The following is a 20,394-nucleotide window of genomic DNA, read 5'->3' on the forward strand; positions in this document are numbered from 1 at the left end:
TAATATGTTGGCGCTATATAAATACTGATTAATAACAATACTCCACCTTGAACACACAGCCATGCCACATTCAGCATACTGCTGTGTCATCCTAAATAGTCTGAGGATTCGTGACAGATATAGTTGGTATGCAGGGAAGGTTATTTAGGTGCTTGGGACCAATAGGTCAGAGGCAAGCAGAGGCATTGCTTCAACAATTGACCACTCCACACAGAGCAGTAGATAAGTTTTGCCCCTTTTTTTGGAAGACGTGTACTTTGCCTCTTTTGCGGGGAAATAAAAGTTACAAGTTCTGGAACAATTATGGATGTGTTCTGTGTTCTCAGGGCAGATCTTTTGTTTACTGCAGCTTCTTTGTTCTTCCTTTTTTGTATACTGGTAAATGCTTATTTTGAACCCCTGTACACTTTTTCCCCAGGTACTATAGGTCTGTAAAAAGTCATAATTAAACTGACAATCACTTACTACAAATCACACAGCATTCATAAAAGGAATACACATATTGTCTACTAAATTGCAATCTGATAACCAACTCAAAAACTTTCTGCAAATATAATATATTCATATAAATCATACTCTCCCTCTTCCAGCATTTGTTCAAGGTAAAATCATTAAACAAAACCAAAAATATACTTATTAAAAAAGGAGCATACCTGTATTTCGATTGACATTCTTTACATACTCTTCTGACCTAAAGTCTGTGCTTCCAATGGAAAGTAAAGTATTGCAATGACAATTTAATAGTGGAGTAAATTGTCAAATGAGCAAGTTCTCAAATGATGACGAGGCCCTCCAATTTACCTGCATTGGTAAAATGTGTAATATTTATTTGAACTGTACACAATGTGATCTTTTTAAGGGATATCTACAATTTTATACAGATAAAAACTTGCTGCTCTATGAGAGGAATTATCAGAGAAAAAAAAAACTGTATACATCTAAAATATTCTGTGATAAGAATTCAGCATCAAAGTGGGCTAGACAATTCTACCCGGATTTCAGGCTCTGCCGCTTCTTCTTGTTTTGTACTTGTATCTTCTGATCTGACCAACAGTCTGGGTCCTGTTAGTCCAATGATTAATGCTCCGATGGGTGCCGTGATCAGAATTGCTAGAAAAGCTACAGTTAGCACATCCATGCCATATTCTTCCAATTGTTTGTCCCCGATGCTTCTTGCCATATCCAAAGCCACAGAGCCAATAGCAGCCTAAATAAAGGAAATTAAAAATATCAGTACAGGCCGATACATGAAGGAGTCAGAAGTAAGCCGTTTAGAAAAAGAAAAGAAACATCAGAAACTAGAGTGGTAAATATTTTATCCCCATTGTTACTTAAGAACAAGTCTGCTCTGGAAATGCTTCGTCAGGCTCATTTAAAATGTCTTATTGTCGTAGCCCGTAGCAAACAATCTTCAGTTTATTCTAGTCAGAGCAATGTGGCCTTAAACTGCATAACTATATTGCACTTGTAACAGCCTTAGGGCAAAATACCTTTCTGAAACAGTCCGGTAGAAGCTGCTTCCATACACAGCCCCAAACATAAAATGTTACCTGCTGCTGGAAGCTGTGCGTTTGTATGGCTGCAGTGTTGTCGGTGGTCAGACCTTGGATTTCCAATCTAACTATTGTGGTCATGTTTGTGATATCATCTCTGCTCACAATTAAGATATCTTGTATGCTATGGTGACCAACTTTCAAGAGCTGATCCAGATATGCCCAAACCACTGCATAAACAAATTACTACTTGAGTTATCTTTTGTTTTACAATAGGTAATAAATCTCCAAGCATGAGCATCCACATCCATATTACTCGCTTAATAACAATATAAAAGTTCATATCTACATAAGGCGCCACACAAATATTTTACACAGATTGGCGTTACATGTGTTTTATAGTAAAAATATATTTGTAGAAAGCTCATCCACTGCACCTTTCTATGCTGGTGTAAAGTGCTTTCTGGGTACAGTGGAGAACGTGACCTCTCTGCTTGGATCTAGCAGACAATCGCTTCCCTTGAACAGTGTCATATCACAAAGCGTCTTTTAACACTCAGGGCTCCTATTTATGAATGATTCCCCCAGTCAGTTCCTCTGAAATTCCCTGATGGTGAATTTTATGGTTGTATTTTTCTGCAGGTCTAATAAAACAATGACTCATTCTGCCTCCTAGTGGTCAATCATCAAAAGTGCACAGCTGTCACGATAGGAAATGAACGGGAAAGAAATTATATATATATGATCAAATATTTATTAATCAAGCCCTTAGTTTTCAACCAATCAATACTAGTTTTAGTGGTGGTGTCCTATTATATTGTGCTACCCTGGATGGTGGGTGTGTGTAATGACATATTCGATAGCACAATTTGATAGCTTTAGCTGCTAGTCATATATTGTTGCCTAAAAACTCCCTGTACTTAAACCCTTGTATCTTATATATCTGAAACAGTTGTAAATTTAAGCTCACAGCATTAGGGAGTTTCGTGATTACTAATAGAATGAAGTGAACAGAATGACCCTAAATCTGCCCTTTTTGAAAAAAAAAAAAAGCCAGAGGAAAAAAATCAATGTTTCTTATCTGACCAAGCATTTTTTTTCCCCAAATACAGATAATAGTGCATTCATATATAATACCTTTTCCTGCTCTGAAAAGGCTTGAGATATCCAAAGTAGAAAGCAGTAAAGGCATTCTTTTAAAGGCACCATGGAAATGTACCACTACTACTCTATAGTGTGTCTAGGAGCTTCAATGCTGGTTATACCATGGGGTGACAATGGATAATAATTTGTGGAGTGTATTGTGACTATACCTGAACAGTTGCTTTGGGCATCCATGCTAAAGAAACAAATATCTTTTCCTTCATCTGAAATCCTGCCCAGGAAACCATCAAGAATGTAAAGCATATCCGCACTATTAATGCAATTCCAACAGTGGCAACACACAACGCTAAAACAAAAAAAAGGCAAACAGTCAGTAAAAAGTTCTCAAGGGAAAGAAAAAGCATACATACTTGATACATTAATAGAAGTGATTTTTACATTTTTCATAGCTTGAGGGCGGTTGTAAGGGTAAATCAATTCTAAAAATTTTAACGATGACATGCAGGGAAAAATCTATCCCCAAAACTTTGAAGTCTTCATTATAGTCCTGTCTGAAAGTGGAGAACATGTGGTGACAAGTTCCAGCCTCTTAGAGAGGGTAAATTTGGTCAGATTACTTCCAAAAGTAAGTATTATAAGCATTCCCAGCTCAGAAAAAGTTGCCTGTTGCAGCGTAAAGCTTGGCTGACCTGCTGCTGGTTTTACCATTGCTGCCCGCTTCTTGACCCTGTGATTGTATGCTGTCTCGACCAATCTATACCTGTAAATCCAACTAGGTTTTGTCTTTTCCTTTGAATACCTTTTTTGGTGAACCAATTACCTGTGTATAACCTCTCGGTTTACTAGACTTTCCTGTACTGTGTTATCTGTTGGTCCCTAATCCTCTGTCAGTCCTTCTTTAGTTGCCATCCTTTGCATACCTGGTGGCAACCATGCACTGGGATGGTGTAAGTAGCCTTCTGTGGCTAAGCAGGGGCTCGGCATAGGTGAAGACTGCAGAGTTACATTGAGTAGCTATTCTGGTGAGCACTGGCAACCAGGACCTTACAGTAAGTGTGCTTGTCACAAGCCACCTACATGATCCTGTTCTTGCCCAAGGATTCCAAATGAAGGGAGGATTGAGTATATATATGACCTTTCTCTACAAATCGTATATGTAACATACATTTCTTAGTTCTACACTTACCAACAGTCTGAGGTTTTAAAGAGGAAATAGAGATTTCTGATCCAATTAAGCTAAATAGCAGTGGTTGAAAGATATCCCATCCAACAGCTACAATGTCTTCAATCACAGCCTATATGACAATAAAAGAAAGAAAACTAGATGTCCACACATTACAATAACATTAAAATACCTTAAAAAATGCTACACGGACAAACCAACGGACAATCATAAAGATAATTTTAACTATGTTGATGCTATAAAAAACAGTTAAAGTGGAGGTAAAGAATATTTCTTGCTGGTTTCTAAATAATTATGGGCAAATATTAAATGGTAAGTAAAATACTATATAGCAGTTGTTATGCTTTAGTTAAACTGTGTCGAGTTACTAAAGTTTCAGGATTGTACTAAATCTGGTTTTCACATTCATATACATTTTATTTCTTAATGTTCTGTCAGTGCTTTCTATGCATTCTCTGTGCATTGTAGAAAACACTTATCTGATTAATAATCCCTGGTCAGCACATAAAGGGGTCTATCTACCAAAAAGACAGATTGTTGTACCATAATTTCCTAAACTAATGTTCAGATAGTTCACTTAAAGGCTGCTAATCACTACTTTTTCCAGACTTTAAAAATGGGTAAAGGCGCCAACAGAATTGTATTTGTGGCTGCTGATTGACTGAAATATTAATTAATGATTAAAAATCATTACTACAAGAGCATTTACCCACAAAATTAGGGAAAAAGGACATCTCAAATTTTACCTGTGCTGATGTACCATAAAACTTTTTAACTTATTATTAACCACATCTAGGTTGCAACATTATTTTTTAGTCTGTGGCTATGTCACACACAGTTTCCATCAGGACACACTTTAGGCACCCTTGTGAGGATAGACTTAATGGGGACAGGTGAGTGTATTTATAGAATTGCAATAAGGACCTGCCTATTTGGAGTGTTAAGGGAAAGGGTTTGGTTTCACTTTAAAGCTTTCAAGATGCTCTCCTGACCACTGACCACTGTTGTACCCTCCAACATTCCTCTCTCTATCTACATAGTTTTAGTGTCTAGCTTCACTAGGAGTTTGAACACATTTCTTTTCTACTGCTTATCAACACTTTTGTTGAGCATCGGTTATATATCTCACCTTGCTCATTTTGAAAGTGGCATGTGTTTGCTATTGACAGATGTTTTGTTATGAGTTCTGTTTTTTTACCTTTTCTCCAGACCATCCTATGCCAGCTAGAAAAGCCATCACCAGTGTACACAATCCACCTGACCCAGGAAAACCAAAGAACAGGCTTGCAAACACTGCAAATATGGAAAGTGCCAGAAGGAGGTAGGATCTCTTCCATTTTAAATTCTCCTGTGGGAAATGAAAACACATCCAGTTTTTAAGGAGCATTATCACATTAGATGATAACAGTAGATGTCAAGGTTACACATCCTAAACTGCAAAAACCACCAAATTAATACATTGAGACCTAATTCTTGAGACTTGGAAGAGGGCTGCTTCCAGTTTTAGACTTGAAAAAATGTTCAAGCTTTGCAAAAGGAAATTTTGTACCATTCTTTAAAGAGAAGAGACTTAAGGGTTGGAGGGAATAGAAACAAAGCTTTTGTATGGTCAGGAATTTGTTCCATAGCATAGGTTGGTTGTAATAGGTCTGGCATCTCCTCTAGTGCAAACAAATGTCTAAAGGGCTTAGCCTTCTTCCCCATCTTGTTACTGATCCCCATATTTCCCCCCTTCTGTTCAGTTTTCTGAGGAGGATATCTATACCACATTCTTTTTGATGGCCACAAGGGAAGTAATGATAGAGTGAGGAATTGGGTGCACTGGAATTCCAGGAGGAAAGTCGACATGACTTAATTATCATGGAATGTACAGCGCTGCGTAATATGTTGGCGCTATATAAATCCTGTTTAATAATAATAATAATAATAATAATGGAATGCCTTATATCCTTAATTATTAGGTCTTTGCAGACAGTAAATGCATACATTAGTAATATAGGCTTGGTATAGGATGCTGACAAATATATGTTGTTGTTCCCAATACACTCCCCTCCCCAACACACTCAAACAAAAGCCTCTGCCAAGAAACACATGCCCACTAGATTTGCTTTTGGTTGCAGACCTGGAGGCAGGCTTGTTCACTCTACCCATAGATAGTTGCTTCACAGCCTTGGGAGATATTCATCACCATTAGGAACTCCACACCCTCCTGCACTTCAGTTAAATGGATCAGGCAGAAGTGCACCATTACTTTGCTTTCAGTGTGGTCTCCACACTGAGGGATAGGAAAGATTGGGGGTTGATGTCAGGGGCTTCAGAACCAAGCCTAAGGAACCTGGAAGAAACGGAAAACCACCAGGTCTTGGCAGTAAGAACTAACAAATCTGTACCAGGAGAGGGACATCAGGCCCAATTGCCATTCAGTCAGGAAAAAAAAGTCCAATCAAAATCCAATCTAAACTGAGGAACAAGCCAGGTGGGGTTTCTAACAATTTACAGTTGAGTTTGCTGTAGAAGGCGGACAATCATCTCCTGCAGGAGGATTGAAAAAATGTTTGGCTTCACACAAAGGTAAGAAATGCAAATGGAAAAATGCAACTAAAGTTGTTACCTGGTCTTTACTTGGAAAATAATGAAGAAAAAAACCCAAGAGAAGTCCAGCTATTATTCCAACCACAACTTCTAACACTCCTCTGATTATGTTGTTAAGAGTAGAGCCTATAAAAACAAAAGTATTTAAAAATTTGTTATTAGCAGTGTTCTCCCCAATTTTTTTGAGCCTGGTCGTGGGAAACTGTATCCGGGTGGTAAAACAGGGCAGTGCGTTTGCCATAGTAATTAAATTTTAGTGTGGGGGGTTATCGAAAGGTGCCCCCCAACTGCACGTACATTTTCGGCTTTGTACACCCCACCATTCTAGGGAAATTGGGGTTCAAAGAAGAGAAGCAGACAGGGTAACATAGTATGACAGTTTGTGATTTGTAAGAGATAAGTATTCATTTAGGGGCCCTTCCCCAAAAGCTGCTTTCTATGTAAATGGCCCCGGGGGTCCCCAATTTGCATTTTTATTTAAAGACTCCAAGGCCCACTTGCTTTTAATACTGCAACCTCAATGTTGTATTTTCACAATATTTTACAACTCTGATCCCCATATCATGAAATTTGTAAAAGCTGGGGTGCTGAAATTGTGAATGATGCTAACTATAAGTGTTTCCTGTGAACCTTGAAATCATTATGACATACAGTTTAGGGGATATGAAGGTTTATACACAGAGAGCTGTAAGGCTGAGAAATGTGACATGCAGCATTTACACACACACTGCTCAGATGATGTCATTACACACGCCCACTGGGCAGAGACATTGTTTACATGATGTATTTGTTTTTTGTTTTCAAAAGACTCTGTGCTCCCCCCACTCCGCCTGGCTCTAATCAGCAATCAGCTCTTATCAGCGGAGAACGGAGCGAGCAGAGCAGCCTCTCCATTGTCCGTTCAGAGCTGCTAAAAATGTGCCAGGCGGATTAATCACGGAAGGTGGGCGGGTCGCCCCCCATAAACGGGCTAAGGAGAACTATGATTAGTCTGCTGTAACCACTTTTTTTTTTTAAAAAAAGAGGGATTTATGCAGGTTTTTTTCAGACATTTAGTTTTGGTAAACAATATATTTCCAGTTAAGTATTTTAGGATATTGGGTTAAATGTTCAAACATCATTTCCTTGCACAAGAATGTTCTATGCATTGTTGGTCTGGTGTAATAAATTTAACTAGAAATAATCTATTCATGGGATTGGCTCATGCTGTTCTCACCAGTTCTTCATGATTTTTAACATAAAAGCAACTTTGAGTTAAGTTTTAGTTATTCATGTCAAAGAAAAAGCAGGAACTGTGGAACTTGGAACTTGTCAAAACAGCTGCTACCTATCATGCTAAAGTTCCCTTTTATTGTTGAATGCTGCCACTGCCCAACACACAATAATGTTAGTTCCTTTATTTTAGTGTGTTGTCCCAGAACATCCCTTAGGATGAAAAATGTAAATTACTTCCTTTTGAAGGTAACTGTTTAAAACTAAAAGCCAAAATAATAATTAATAATATAACATATCACATAGTCTACAGTCATGCCACTCCCTCAGAGGAGCTCACAATTTAAATGCATAGGCAATGTTATAACTTTATCCTTTGGCACCAATAGAGGCAGGTACAAAATTTTACCTGATGAAAACGCCATTCCAAAACATGTATTGAAGCCGGTTATAGCTAAGATGTCATCAAAGCTTCCAGCAGCCATCAAAAGTGTTGGGATACCCTTATCTACTCCATAGCCTTCTTTCTGAAGAAGCAGCATCGAGGGAACTACAACAGCAGGAGACACAGCACCAAGAACAAAGCTAGCCGTAAAAAAAGATTAGAAAGATTATGTTTAGTCATTGATGTTGATGAGGAATATTGAAAAATCCAGATATAGCATCTAACAAGAAGATTCAGGAGAGTACCCTGAATAAATAGCATTTAGTTTGTTAAAGTACTGTGCATTATAAACATACACTTCATAAACTTAAGATTAAGAAACTTCTTAAGATGGGTAAACTACCTGCCATCATCAAAACATAATTTTTGAAACAGTACCTATACTAATAAGATTCCGAAATACATCTTCTAAATATATCAGCACATAAAAGTGATGGATATTGGCAACACATGCACTGTTTTCCTTACTTGCAGAAAAGCTGCAGTGTAAGAATCTTCCCAGGTTGGTTTTATTCATTCTGAGAATCTGTGCTTTCTAAACTTCTCTTGCAGTTTCCTAAATGTTCTTCCACCGGGCAACAGATCTGACATAAGGAAACAAAGCTCTGCACCTTTACCAAGATGGTTGTTTCCACAAAGACAATAAAGGCCAGCGGTCAGCTACATCTACGGGCAATTCTGGTGGACAAACCCTACAATTCATGTACTATTTAACATCTTGCAGTATTCTAGCATACCCTAGGATTCATATAAATATTTTATTTTCAGGTCATAGAATAGGAGTCTTGACTTGCAGGCAAGTACTCAAATTTATTTGTTAGCCTTTGTAAATAATTGTTCCTAAACCTAATGTATAACATTTTATTTAGAAAAAACTGTTGCATAGTTCTGTCTTGTAAAAGGGGACAAATATATATAATACATATATATAATGCATATATATAATACATATAAGAAAAAAATTGTATTACCCCAGCATAAATCCCCATGTGAGTGGTAGTCCCATCAGAAAGTGGGCTAAAACAGCAGCACAACAAGTTTCGATGGAACAGGGACCAAGAGAAAGCCGTAAACACACTGCCTTGAGTTTTCTTAAAGCCTAAATGCAAATATTATTTTAATATAGATTCTGAAGGTAAAAAACAAGTACACAATCTGATTCCAGTTTGTAAAGCTAATCACCAAACATTCACATTCTGGGAAAGCATGAGTTATTGGCTTATCTATGTGTTCCTCTTCCTTTATTATCCAATCACCAAACTGCAAGTGGGGAGGGGGACACTGTTAATTTACCTGCAAATTTGTAACTAAGAACATTTTTTTGGTTTGAATAGTATATAGGTTTCAGAACCCCTGTCAGGGTTTTTGCTTTTTATGTCCCTTATGGGAAGATTTAACACCTCTTCATGTCCTGGGAGACTATTGTTACGGAGACAGAAAGAAAAAAAAGGACACAGACAGCAGAAAAAAAAAGATGGATTTTAACCCTTTCCTACTTAACTGAAAAGAAGCATTTTGGCTACACATATTCTAACAAAAAACATGGCTGGACAGTATTAAAACCCTTTCACAGATAAGAAATTTTATATATGCCTAGCTTTATACTGCATTTTGTCTGTCAGTGTTTTAAAGAAGTTAAATATAAAAACAAATCCTTCCTTATGAAACACAAGTTTGTAATGATCACCAATAACAACAAGGTTACCTTTGGATCTAGTCCAAGTCCAGCCCGAGTCAATATGATGGCTAAAGCAATGTTCCTTAAAGCCGCTGACCATTTATGATTTATTTTGACTTGATCGGTGACAACAGGAATATTTCTTATAAGAAAACCAGCTAGCAACATTCCTGTAAAAGAATCATACACCTGAAAACAAAAAAATCAGCAGGTTGTGGAGCATTGCCTAATACTTGATGCTTTCCACAAAAATGACAGTAATTCAGGTGTTGTATTTTGATCCTTATCTATTCTATGGACAATACATAGACTGCCCTACAACTAAAAAAAAAAAAAGCAGAGGGCAAAGACTATATTGATGGCATTTATCATGTCTGTCACACAGCAGGATAATGCAGAAGTAGTGAGACAAGGTTACAGCTTGAGTGACACACTTTTTCCAAGTTTATAGGTACTGTACTGCAAATGCACTGTAAACCTGTCATATATGTTGCTGAAGAAAGAGAGAGTGAATTGCAAAAAAAAAAAAAAAAATGAAATGGCTTGGCCTCATGTAGACTAGGGTCCACTTTTTCTGTGACTTTACACAGACACAAAAACACACAAGCAAATCCACTTCTGCTTCTCAAAGTACACACTTATTCCACTGGAATAAAATGCATTGGGGGCCAGATATGGACATCAACCTTTATTAGAATTACTTCAAATGAGATAAGAGGCAGAATGGCAACTGGGGAATAAAGGAAACAGAGGGCAGTGACTGATGAAAAGAAGCAGGGATCCAATTGTGGATGACAGAGGATAGATGAGGCAGAGTGTGATTTTATCACAGATCACTGGAAGATTAGGTGAAGTTGGTTTAGATGTGGTTTTAGCTTTTCTTTCCTTTACTCCTGCATTGAGGTGAGCCCTAGCTCTCCTCATGTATAATGCAGGACTGCTGGTCCTGTATTTGGCCAGCAAAGATGATCTGCTTCGTGGGATCAGTTGTTTGGCAAGAAGCAGCCTGCAAGTGTGAGGAGTAAGGGGAGTATTCCTTTCATCTTCTGCCCAGCGACAAACTTCTGCCATATTGATTGGTTGAGTGGGGTGACTCCTGCGTGCCTGTGTCCCCCCATAAGGCACACACAAGGGAAGCCGGCATTGCCAGGTTTCCTGACAACCAAAGCTGACGCTGCAAATGCACAGCTCAGCCTTTTCACCTATTCCCAGTGGGATCGGGCACATAAGACATGTTATTGTGAAAGGGACATTGCGTGTACCTTTATGCAATAACCAGCTGCCCAATTCTTTATTTTGTAAAGTGGAATTTTAGTTCAACTTTAACTATGGAATGCAGGGACTGTGATAAACTGCATAAACTTTTGAGTGTTGTTTATAACTTTGGTTAGTAACATTACATGTAACACTTGGTGACATTAAATATTTACACATGGGGCATCTAGTGTTGACAGTTTTATTGTATATCGCATCCATTTTTATTGCAATCATTAAAAGTTTAGACTGAATTGGAAACTTTCCTGTGTGATAGGGCCTCCACGCTATGGGAAATCACCAGACAGCCCTATTATCTCCAAAGTTTTCAAAGCAGGAGCACTGCTGATAGTATAGAAATTTGTCAGATATATGAAGTTGTAGTTCAACTAAGAAAAAAGTTCACCTTAAAGCTAGCTGCTTTCTAGCTGCTTTTGCATTTTCATACACTTGTATGGGGAGAAAACACTTCTACACTAAGCTATACAGAAACACTCTTAGTCCAGATATGACATTTTCCATTCACATACCCAGTAATGGAGGTAACCGAGGTAGATTGGATATCCTGATGAGCCCGACAAGTTTGCCACCGATTACAGCGCATAAGAGCAGAGCAAAAATGCCAAAAAGATTTCCTCCAGGCAAGCTCTCAGGTCCTGTTATAGACCAGACGACTCCCCAAATTAGTGCCACCATGATAACTGCGGAATTAGAATAAATAAACAGAGTTACTAGTAATATCAAACAATTTTATTGAGCTGTCTAATAGGAACAAGAAGCGTTTAAGTTACCATTTGTAACTGCAACAGCAAGTAATCCTTGGGGGGGACATGAGCAAAACTTCTTTATTTTTGTGCAGATATTCTGTCTGACTTCAGTCTCCAGCTGATGATGGCTGTCACTGTTTAACAATTCATTTTCATCATTTGGGAATTTTTCATGTATTGTTTTAGGCACATCCAAGGGCTCCTTGGAAAAAAAGCAAAAAAAAGGAAAAAAAGAACTTTTTACCAGTACCTTGCTGGTTTACACGTTAAGTTCATTCACATAAATTCCAATTCATTATCTAACATTTCTGCCAAAGGTGTACAAACATATACATTTTTTAGTGCAAGCCAATTTACTTGGAAGAACTTTTTTTTGGTTGTAGATTTGTCATACTTTTAAAATGGATTGCAAAAAACTGAAATCCTGCACACTGATGAGAGCATTGGAAGGGAGGTGTGCTTACTAGTCAAGAACTGACTGAAAGAATAAGCGCTCCTTTGTGTGGAAATCAAACAAACCATTATACAGTGTTGTTGCCAATCTACTTAAACATACATCACTGAAGTTACATTCACACCCCAACTGGCTCCGAGACATTGCAAACATTTATAACAGCAAGCCTATCCCATTACAATAGTATAATCAATATTGGAACTAAATGTCCTACTGGCTATTTACAGCTTTTTGTGACTCCTGCAGCAACTTATATACCCCAAGGTTTGTTTTGTCTGTCTCTGATCTTTGGGCAAGAGATTTCCATTAAAATAAATTAAATTAATACATACATTTCCACCCAGTTTCAAGGATTACCTTGGCTATGTGGTTTAAGACTCTGGATTCCATATTGGCTACTGGAACACTTACAAGTGTGTCATCTTGTTCTGTGCATGTTTTTTTCTCCTCCATTTGTAAAACCTAAAGGAAAACAAGCATAAAGGGTAAAAAGTAACTGTTCCTTCTTTACTTCAAACCTTTTATTAAATGTTTAAAAATCAAAAGCTTTAGCTATGTGAACTTATCTGCCTCCCACGCCTTCCTTTTTCCCTCCCTCTCTTACACAGTAGGCCTATTAGAATTGTATGTATCATATTACAGTCATTCTTAGATGGTACTACATAGATATATAGGAAAAGACTATTTCAGCTGTTGATTTACTGCCCATACATAATCCTACAAAATATAACCAGGTTATATTTATTTATAAAGGTGATTTGGACCTTTCCCACACTGCTAAAGCAGAAAGTTCGAGGAAAGCTTCATAACATAAATTAATATTAGAGCTGGCTCTCAGGATGGCTTAGATCCCCTTCTTCAGGTTCTAAAGAATTCTGAAATGGTTGTGAAACCGATTTACATATTTACACACATTGAGCAGTGACATATAAATAATAAAACAACTTTTGTTCTTGACACAGGCTATTGTTAAAGTTTTGACTCTATTCTACTCATATGGAAGGCACAATGTGGATCTCCTATGTCAACTGAGCTTATGTGTGGCAAAGGACCACAGTGCAAGCTTGTCTCTGTTAATCTGTTACAGCAAAGTACTTCACAATGCAAGTTTTCTCAGTTCTCTACATTAGGATTGTGTTTTGTTAATGATAGTGAAGTTACAGAACAAATAGGTGTATTTATTGAAATGGAAGGTGTGTTGATAAAAGCAGCAGAACTAGTGATATAAGGCCCTTTGTTATAGGAGAAGTACAATCAGACACTGTAGGGTTCATGTAGATGGACTTTGCTTTTCTACATCTGACTTATAATTCTGAAAGCAGATGGCCCACAGCATTAATTCATGTAAATGGCAATAGGTTGTCAAAACTATATCATTATTAAAAATACACCTATATTTAGTTTAGTTTCTCCAAATCCTCAATAAAATATTTGAGGAGACCAAACTGAGAAAACAGATACCAAAGATGTCAAGAAATTGTGTACACAAATTAAATGGCAACAAAGTACAATTCCTAAATTTTTACAAACTCTCCAGGTGAGAGTTTATATTTGTGAGGGAAGGGGAGGGTGGGGGACTTAAAACACTTTTGTTTTTTTTTTCTTTACATTTTGTTCACCTAACTTAACTACTATTTTAAGAATGCTGACAGGAGCTGAGCTAAATGTTCCTGGATTTGTGCTTCAAAGGAGATGAAGAAATGGAGGTAACTTGTCTCCTCTTTGTTCTCTGTACTGTATAGTTCAGTGTACGTCCCAGAACCTGGGAGACGAGTGGGTGTGGATTGCACTGTACTATATGTAGAAGTTGTCAGGTAAGGCCACCCAAATCCTGTTACAGCCTGAACACCTTAAGCCAGCTTTTCAAAAAAGAATAATTCTATTTCACATTCTGATACTACAAAGCTGTATGGTGGTGACTTTAAAATATGTAAACCACTCTTAAAGAAACAGGATTCTGTAGAACATGAGGGTTCCTTAAAGTGGACCTTTTATTGAGTGATTTTGTAAGTGGCCGTTGCTGACCTGGGTACACAAAATCTAATTTCCATGTCTGGTGTTCTGATACTATTTCTTTCATTTTTTTTGAATCAATGACCCAGAATGAGTATATAGCTTCAGTATACTTCAGTTATCACACATTTATCTGCTGACTTGTTTCAGGTTTGTGACAAACATCAAAAATATCAACTTTACATCCAAGAAATTATTATTCTTTACAAGGAGTTCAGTGGCAGCTTCCAAAATCTCTTAGTGGTTGGTTTGCTTTAAAGATTTTTTAAGAGGTGAATTGAGCAGAAGTTGAGAAAATTTTGGTGGCCCACAGAAAAATTTGGACACTCTGCGAAAAGCCAAAAATCCATAAACTTTTTTCAAATAGGCAAAAAAAATATCACACTAAAAATGTGTAATACTTAAATAGGCTTAAATTAATTTGTAATATTTTAACTAACTTTAATAATTTTGGTACAATTAAACAAGCTTGGAAGATTTTGTTATTATAACATAAGCATTTAAAATGTTGTTATATTTAATAGGTGCATTTCATATTAATAAAATGGAAGTTCTTTAATCATTGTTTTATAAAAATTGATTTATCTGTTTTAAAAAAAAATTGAATTTAGTGGTCCATGAGGTCTAAAAGGTTGGCGACCACTGCCTTGGGCAACTTATAAAACAAACAATCTTTTCAGCTGCCTGTAAGGACTCTATGGTTAAATTGAGTTTTATTTCATGACTGAAATGACATGTGTTTAACAGGGAGAGTTTGACTTTGTTTTTCTCTTAGTGTCATATTTGCCAAGTACAGCTCACTGATTGCACTAATATTCCAAGATATATTATGTCTAGCAGTGATTTATTGAGACATGGAAATTATCACAAGGGTTTATCTGTAATAAAATGGAAAAGAAGGCCGATCTCAATTAATACTTAACTACTTTAAACCCAACCCCCCCTTTCCCAGGCATCCTAAACAAAACTGCACTTTGATCAGTTTTCTTTGCATGCAGTTTAACAATCATTGGTAGAAATGTAGTCAAGATTTTTACAACTGAACTGAAACTAGGAGGTAAAAAATCAAAATACATCAGTGTTTAACCTAGAAATGGTTTTAAAGCTGGGTGGCAAGAAACTGTAGGTGGGTGGCAGCCCCTGTATTGTGACCTAACTCATCAGTCCCCAACTAAAAACAGCCAGGTGCTTACTGAAAAGTGCCGGGTGGTGCGTCTAGCTAAAAGGGGCTGGGGAGAACAGTGCACATGTACCAAGTGCAGGAATTAGCTCTTTTTTAATGAACATGCTTCCTGTGGCCCCATAGGCAGCCATTATTCACCATCTACATGTATGTGGCAGGGTAAGCAGAAATCAGGTATAGCCCAGACTTTAGCAGAGCGTATGTCAAAATGAACATCTCTTAACATTTGGTCAGTACAGCAGCTTGTGCATCACAAGACAAGAACTTTATGTTCTGAAATATGGGAGGACCTAGAGGGAGCCCATGTAATTCATCCCTTAAAGCTAACCTGTTTTTTTCCATTTCCTTATGCCTTTAATATTCCATTCAGCATGGAGAGCTGAATAAAATACCCAGTACTTCCAGCAATGGAGGAGTGTTTGACTAATGCCAAGTAACAGGGAGTCCACTGCTCTAATAAACTACTACGAACACTTACACAGGACTGTCCTTGGCTCTTGAAAACTAAAAGGAGCAGTGACAAAAGCAAGGTATTTTCTCTTAGGCAGAACTAAATTAGAGTGAAGTTCTTTTTTAACCTAGAACAGTGTTTGTCAACTAGGGTCTGTGTAACCCTATGGTTCCTCCACAGGTTGCTAGAGGAATATTTGAGCAATTTGTGTCAAGTCAAGTCAGCTACCATTGAAACCAATGACCTTTTTGGCTATCTGTAGGGGTGACATTCTTCCCACTGACCACAATGTACATGTACTGTGAGATGTGGATATATTAATTATACAAGGGGTTCCATAAGACCTGAAAAGTACAGTGGTGATTGAATGTTTTTATGAATGTGTCCTAAATAATCATCTGATTTCCAATGAATTCTGAATTATACCAGATAATTTTAAATGACACTTTAAATGAAACTCGGTCTGTAAGCTGAAGAGACACCAGGTCATGCAGCAAGTTAACAATTCTAAAAACACAAGCCGTTCTACCAAATGGTAAAGGAGAATAAAATTATTATTTTGGAAAAACCAAGTCAAAGTCCTGACCTTAATCCAATTGAAATGTTGTGCAGAGACCTAAACTGAGAACATCATAAAAAAACAAACAAACAAAAAAGAAAACAACAACATCTAAGAGCTGAAGCTGTTCTGTTCGGAGGAATGAGTTAAAATTCCAAGTCAATGTGCAGGATCAACAGTTATGGCAAACAATTAGTTGCAGTCATTGCTGCACATGGGGATCACACTAAATACTGAGTGCACAATTCACTTAGTTTTGCCACACTCAGACGTGTTATTGGATCATTTTTTTTATTTAATCAATATGTGACCAAATTGAATAATGGTGGCAACTTTCTAAATGGTGGATTGTGACTGGCTAATTTGTAGGAATGGGTATTTGTAGTCTCCGTTAGATGCCTATGTGACAGGGTGACAATGCAGGAACACAATGGGGAATCACAGACAGAAAACTATCAAACTACATGACAGGACTAGCACCGGTATTGTTTAAAAAAAATATGCAGATTTAAAAAAAAGGAATGCTAAAAATACGTGAACATGTTAAGTCCTATTGAACATTTTAGTAATTGGGTTTACAGAATTTTAAATCATGGTTAAGATTTTTTTTTTGAATAAATCACATTAAAAACCCAAAACTGCATACAAGAGTTAGGTTTGGGTAGTTTTTAAAGTCATTTTCAATATTATTCAATCTGCAGCTGTTAGTAAATAATACCTGCTGGACCTGCCATCAAATTCCTTATTCTAGTAGTTTCTGTTTTAGTCTGCCAATGTTCTGTAATAACAAACAGAAAAAAATTGTAAAGATTGTACTATCACAAGATAAAACTTTTAAATTTTTCAACAACTCCAAATTTCCCATTATACTAATCCAAGAACCATTGTCCCAGACAAGCACATAAACTGTGCTCTGAGCTATGGGTTATTTTTATGGATTTTGAGGATTCATTATTAACATTTTAGGGTAAATGTATTTAAAAGGATTATCTTGAAGACATTTTTGATACTCTGTTGTCACCATATCATGTTGGGTTCTCAGGGAAACTGTCACACATGTTATGTGGGTATTGGTCCTCTGTTGTCGCCATCTAAAACCCACCAGACAAAACACCATGCTGGAGCACATACAGGCAAAAAGTTGCTGCATAGAAGCTACAGGGGATCAGTGGTAGGGACAAGCAATATAGGACAACAAAAATGTGAAATATACATCTGATTTAAAACTTGGTAACAGTGTATATTACACGGTGCCTTAGTAAACAATGTCACTCAGTATTCTCCTGCTCCTCCCCCGAGAGGTTTACCCCCCCCCCCCTTTAAGTGCCCACTGATCTGTACATACATAATGTGCAAAGAAGACGATCAGCTTATCAACAAAGGCTCACTGTGTCCCCAAATTGTTTCTGAGGGGTAATTCCATTTTATATTAAAGCTTTACATAGATAGAGAAAATATGTTTAACAGTATCACTCAAGTCCTCAGGTGCTGACCAATTCTTCTGGGGCAGTCCCCTGTACATAAGATCTTGGAAAATTGTATATTATTATATACAGACTTTTAAAGAAATTAGGATTAAAATCTGATGGGATACTCATTCTAATAGAAACATCACTTTGAGTCTAGGCACTGCCTATTTTGAAGTTATTATTTTTCCAATTACTTCACCATCTGGATAATCCACGCCATTACCTACTCCTTGATCAGCACTCACTGGTCATTCTACTACCAATTCTGGTCTCCAAAATCCCCTGAGGAATCCCACTAACGAAACGCGTCGGGTGCTGAGACTAATTCCCCGCGACCCCATACACCACTAGAATTCTGTGTGAAATTGTAAATACGACTCTAATGTGAGATATTAATAGCACAGGATCTCTATGTATAGCTGAGGAAACAGCGTAGTAGATCTCTGTTGTACACAGGTGAAAATGTTGAAACTTAATATAATGAATGTCTATAAAAGCCGGTCGTTTCTTCTCCTTCTCTTCTATATACACATTGCCACTTTCAGGCTAGGCAGCTGTATTCCTGATACAATGATAACAGATCTCTTGGATATACAAATTCTATATCGCTTTATGTATGGATATATGTATAAAGATTTGTACTGGGTAATGTATGAAAAGGTGTCCCCACTCCTGCCCCACTAGGGGGATTTACCCCTTTATTTGCCCCAGTGTCACACAGACACCCAACATTGTGTGCTGCAGGGAGTAATCCCTATGGGAAGGGGTAATGGCCCCTGTGACACTGGGCTTCCTAATATCAGAGGAGTGAGCCTGAATGTCCGCCCAGCTATCACCCCCTGCACAGGCTCTATATACTATACGGTGACAGGTTCCTGTTACTTGTTTCCACATTTCATAGCAATGTATACAACATAAGCGAATAAAGCAGATTGGGTGAATATTACCACAGGACGTCCTGTCAGATATTCCCCCGCCAGTCACCGTACAGATAGACTGGGAATCCCGCCGGCTGTGTCACAGCTGTCCCCGGGCATCCGCTCTCCATCATGAGGGATGGAGACTCACAGATACCATGTACTTAGCAGGATATGAGGGGCGGGGCCTCATCATTTCCACCTATCAGTGCACAGCGAACACCACCACACTGACAGTCCATCTCTATATAGAAAGGGAGGAGCTTCATTATATCCACCTATCAGCACGCAGATATATCCTCCTCAGTGTCAGTCTGTCCCTGCATGGAAGCTTTGTACGGACCTGTAATGAGCTGGAGGGGGAGGGGGAGGTCAGGCTGCATGCTGGGCACAAGGAATGTTTCTATCTTTACCGTCCCTGGTTTTTGTCTTTTTTAAATGATTGTCTTTTATTCCAGGAGCTGTTCTTGTGCTGACACACAGCTAAATGAAACATGCTCAGATATATGAATGTTATGCTTCCCCTCCTATTGGGCCTGATTTAATAAAGCTCTCCAAGGCTGGTGAGGATACACTTATCAGTGAAGCTGGGTGATCCAGCAAACATGGAATTGATTTCTTCAAAGTCATTTGCTAGCAAATGTTTTGAATACTGCACCAAATCCATTCCAGGTTTGCTGGATCACTCAGCTTCACTAATGAAAGTGTATCCTCGCCAGTCTTGGAGAGCTTTAACCTCCCTAGCGGTCTAATTCCATGCAAAAAGCAGTGCGAGAAATGTATTTTTCATTGTAGGCTATAATTCTTAGGTATAACTCACTGATATTTAATACATTTATTAAATATATATATATATATATATATAATTATATATATTTTATGAATATTTCTTTGTATTGGACTCAATACAGCTATTTTGTATCGAATCCAATACAAAATTATTTGAATTTCCCACTGATCCGCCCGCCAGCATCGACGCATGCGCCGACACTGCATTCGCCGGCTGGAGATCGAGGAGAAAGAACGTGTCCCCAGGACCTGTGGGGACCAGCAGGACGAAGGAGGACGCCGGTGGAACAAGGTAAGTGGGTTTTATTTTTTCTTAGTTCAAATCTACTGCGAGTGTGACTCAGGAACACCACTATTTGCAGGTAAAATCTACCCCCAGTCACACTCAGGAAAACCATTAGGGGGTAATAAATCAGGCCTATTGTGTGTTAATTCCCCCATCTCCTAGATTGTAAGCTCTTCAGGGCAGGGTCCTTTCCTCCTGTGTCACTGTCTGTGTTTGTCTGTCATTTGCAGACCCTAATTAATGTACAGCACTGCACAATATTTTGGGGCTATATAAATAGTGTTTACTAATATTATTAGTAATAATGACAATAATGCTTCAGAGTCCCTTCCCAGCAGGCCTATCAAGAGGGTGCAAAAAAACACATGTCTCATCAGGTGGTCATGGCACCTATGCATAAGGGCTGCCTATATTTATACCACAATGCACTATAAATTGTGCAACATTCTCAGCAGCATGATCCAATCCATGGAAATGTGTTACCATGCATTAAACTGCACTGCAGGAGTACTGAGAGTGTACATATGGGTGCCATTCAGAATGAA

The 20,394-nt window shown here is 37.9% G+C and overlaps 1 protein-coding gene across 2 annotated transcripts; it reads right to left on the reverse strand.

The window, feature by feature from the left end:
* Window positions 1-796: 796 nt before the first annotated feature.
* On the reverse strand, window positions 797-18,952 carry SLC9B2 (solute carrier family 9 member B2). 2 transcript variants are annotated; one of them, XM_072405645.1, is made up of 13 exons: window positions 18,805-18,952; window positions 17,107-17,166; window positions 12,540-12,644; window positions 11,753-11,930; window positions 11,492-11,662; window positions 9,735-9,877; window positions 9,001-9,128; window positions 7,994-8,169; window positions 6,392-6,498; window positions 4,979-5,128; window positions 3,784-3,892; window positions 2,807-2,943; window positions 797-1,207 (listed from the first exon to the last, which is right to left on the reverse strand). In XM_072405645.1, exons 3-13 carry the CDS (start codon window positions 12,633-12,635, stop codon window positions 968-970), a joined length of 1,635 nt encoding a protein of 544 aa, XP_072261746.1. In that variant the 5' UTR covers window positions 12,636-12,644; window positions 17,107-17,166; window positions 18,805-18,952; the 3' UTR covers window positions 797-967. The 2 variants fall into 2 exon arrangements, with proteins under 2 accessions (XP_072261746.1, XP_072261747.1); XM_072405646.1 differs by lacking the exon at window positions 17,107-17,166.
* Between the last annotated feature and the right edge of the window lie 1,442 nt (window positions 18,953-20,394).

This window comes from Pyxicephalus adspersus, chromosome 3 (genome assembly GCF_032062135.1).
Source record: "Pyxicephalus adspersus chromosome 3, UCB_Pads_2.0, whole genome shotgun sequence".
Lineage (NCBI taxonomy): Eukaryota > Metazoa > Chordata > Amphibia > Anura > Pyxicephalidae > Pyxicephalus > Pyxicephalus adspersus.